The 2833-nt window shown below is 55.3% G+C and overlaps 1 protein-coding gene across 4 annotated transcripts; it reads right to left on the bottom strand.

Moving 5' to 3' along the window:
• Nucleotides 1–24: 24 nt before the first annotated feature.
• Nucleotides 25–2572, bottom strand: CUNH11orf87 (chromosome unknown C11orf87 homolog). Of its 4 annotated transcripts, none has more exons than XM_048795653.1 (2): nucleotides 2553–2572; nucleotides 25–1694 (listed from the first exon to the last, which is right to left on the bottom strand). In XM_048795653.1, the coding sequence occupies exon 2, from the start codon at nucleotides 1433–1435 to the stop codon at nucleotides 833–835; it is 603 nt and encodes a 200-aa protein (XP_048651610.1). In that variant the 5' UTR covers nucleotides 1436–1694; nucleotides 2553–2572; the 3' UTR covers nucleotides 25–832. The 4 variants fall into 4 exon arrangements, with proteins under 4 accessions (XP_048651610.1, XP_048651609.1, XP_048651608.1 ...); XM_048795652.1 differs by lacking the exon at nucleotides 2553–2572 and adding an exon at nucleotides 2340–2361; XM_048795651.1 differs by lacking the exon at nucleotides 2553–2572 and adding an exon at nucleotides 2101–2296.
• Nucleotides 2573–2833: the final 261 nt, after the last annotated feature.

Below are 2833 nucleotides of genomic sequence, written 5' to 3' on the forward strand. Positions count from 1 at the left end.
TTTTTTTTTTTTTTTTTTTTTTTTTTTTTTTTTTTTAACTCACTTAAAGATTTCAATGTACTTATGCTCGGCCAGCGAGAGACATTTCTAAAAGTAAATTAAATGTTCTGTCCTGGAAAAGGCAATGGTTAGCCAAAGAGTGAGAAGATGGCTGACTGGAGAGGGTTACCTGTCCTAAAACGTTTTTCTGGGACTTTCTCTGTGGCCTCGTTGTAGTCTTGGTGCTAAATGTAGACTTTTTTTTTTAATAATATACTATTGCCTGAGCCCAGCTGAGGGTGAGAAAAGGGGAGTGGAGAAAAGCTAAAGGAAAAGTGAAAGCCGGTGTGTGTGTGGGGGGGGGGGGTGAAGGGGAAGAAAGGTAACTAAACCTTTAACTTGACAGCTATATACAACATTACCGGCCCCCTCCCCTCCCTTTGCTCCTGGTGGCAATGCCTTTTATGTATTTGGTAGCTTGTGCGGTTTCTCCTCCTTATTGAGGGGGGCACGGAGTGGAGAGGGAAGATGCATCCTTCATTGACAATGAGAAAGTATGTGATTTGTCATGCGCTTGGATTGTGTTGTTAGTAATATAATAATAATAACTGTAAATATTAATAAAGATTTATCAGCGTTATTTCTTCTTCCGAGACTTTCCTCGCCCAATATTTACAAATACCACACAGTGCCTCGGCGGAGGAGAAACATAGTAAAAGGGAGGGCAGATAAGGAAAGAAGGAAGAGGAAAGAAGTGGTACAGGAAAATGGAAAAGGAAGGAAGGAGGGAGAAAAAGCAAGGATGGTAAAGATGGTGGAAACGAGAAAAGGGGTGAGGAGAGGGGCTACACAATCAGGACAGTACCACCGTCTGCAAAAGGCCCTCGCTAGCTGTGTCCAAACAGGAGGAGGCTGCGTGTGCTCCTTGTGGACTGGGGGCTGGCGGTGGAGGCGGAGGAGCACAGGGACCCTGGCTTGGAAGACCAGGGGATGAAGAGGAGGAGGAACCGGAGAAGTTGGAGGGAGCGCAGAAGGCAGAGTCCCGGGACTGCCTCTCCAGCCTGTTTTCTTTTCCATGGTTTTGGGCCTGACTACCTGCCCGGGACAGCCCCCCTCCACCGCGGTTGCCGCTGCAATGATCCCTCTCATATTCCTCCTGAGCCCTCTGCATCTTCCGCTTCTTCATCCTACGCTTGTGGATGTGGAAGGTGGACAGGGACAGCACGATGAGGCAAAAGATGAGAGTGACCAGGACAATCAGCACCAGCGTGGAGGAGAATGACTGGAAGAGCTGCTGTCCCACCTGCGTGATGCAGGTACCACTTCCGCCGCCGCCTGCACCCGGGCCGCGGGCACCTGTGTTGCCGCTGCCGCTAGCGTTGGGGGAAGCAAAAGTCCGGTTGAGGAGACACGGCGGCAGCGCCAGCCTCAACTCCTTTGGAGCCCGGGCACTCATCGGCGCTGGGCTGGGAGGGGCCAGGCCCACCGAGCTTCCTCTCTTCAACACTCTGTTACCACCAGCCAAGAAGAGGAACGAGCCCACGCCACCCAAAACTACTCCCTGGTGCCGGAGGGAGTGCGCACACGGACCAAGGACTGAGGGAGCGACTGATGGCAAGCAAGCCGACCAGTGAGTGAGCGGCGCCGGGGAAATCCTCTCCGGTCCCGCCTTGAACGTGTCTCCACTCGCCCTTTTCCTTCGCTGAGGCACCGGGCTGCAAAGAGAACAGGCTTAGTTAGGGTCCCAGAGGCTGCCAAAGGGAGTGCGGAGAAAGAGAAGGATCAGCTACCACCGCAAAGCGGCCCTCTGGACACGGTGCCTTAATTGGGCGCTGTTGGTCTACTCCGTAACCCGCGGACCCCCAACCCTACCACTCCTAGCAGCACTCCAGAGCAGCCAGTTGCCAGCCGGCTTGCTCCTCCGATCTCTGGGAAGGTGTACAAGCCAGCAGGACCGAGGTGCAGATTACTCAGCAGATAAGGCAGTCTCCCTGCGCCCTCCACAACTTTCTAATTGCAACTGACAGCAGTCGCCTCAGATGGCGTTTCCTACTTCCCAAAGCATTGTCTCTCTTCTTCCCTGCGCCCTCTTCTTTGTGGACATGTTCGCCTGGATCCTACCCTCTCCAGCACCCACTCCGGACCACTGGGTGGGTTCGCGGTATGCGGTCCTCCCTCTCCGCCCCCCCACTCTTCGTCCTCAGACGGCGTTAGATCCCTAAGGTCCCATTCCCAAGGGGGCACCCCTGGCATCGTATCTCGCTCAGCCTATATCCACAGCGGTGGTTAATGCCAGAATCGTGCCCAGTTCTTTCTCCAGCCTTCTTCCCTGGCACCCCCGCCCCCAAGCACCCACCTACCAAAAAAAGGAGGGGGGAGCAGCTGAAGCACCTTTCTCCGCTGAAACACATCTCCGCAAACGCCCCCTTCCTTCCCATCTCCCTGCAACCCACCACACACACACACACACACACACACACACACACACACACACTTGACAGTATTCAGCTTCTTTCTAGAGGAGCTGGAACTGGAATGGGAGGGTTCCCTCCTGCAAAGTTTGGGAAACGGACCTTCTCTCTGGTCTTCCCAGACCCAGCCCGTGGGCCCCGAGATTGTTCCTGGGGACCAAGCCAGGTAGAGCTGCAGCACGTAACACAGCCTCCTTGAGGCTCCCTAGAGGCAGCTGCAAACTGTTGCACTGCGGAGCACCCAGGCGACGCTCAAGCCCCGGCCGGGGCAGGAGTAGGGGCCAAAGCTATAGGCAGGGGTGCCTGCGCAGGCCGCGGGAGCTGTCCTCTTCCCCGCTCGCACCCAACCGCCGGGCCGCCCGGTCATCCCCAGTCTTCAGCCG

The sequence above is a fragment of the Marmota marmota genome, unplaced genomic scaffold, assembly GCF_001458135.2.
Source record: "Marmota marmota marmota unplaced genomic scaffold, marMar, whole genome shotgun sequence".
NCBI lineage: Eukaryota > Metazoa > Chordata > Mammalia > Rodentia > Sciuridae > Marmota > Marmota marmota.

Excerpts from the sequence above, each read along its gene's own strand:
- CUNH11orf87 (XM_048795653.1), bottom strand. The coding sequence starts at position 1,435 with ATGAGTGCCCGGGCTCCAAAGGAGTTGAGGCTGGCGCTGCCGCCGTGT.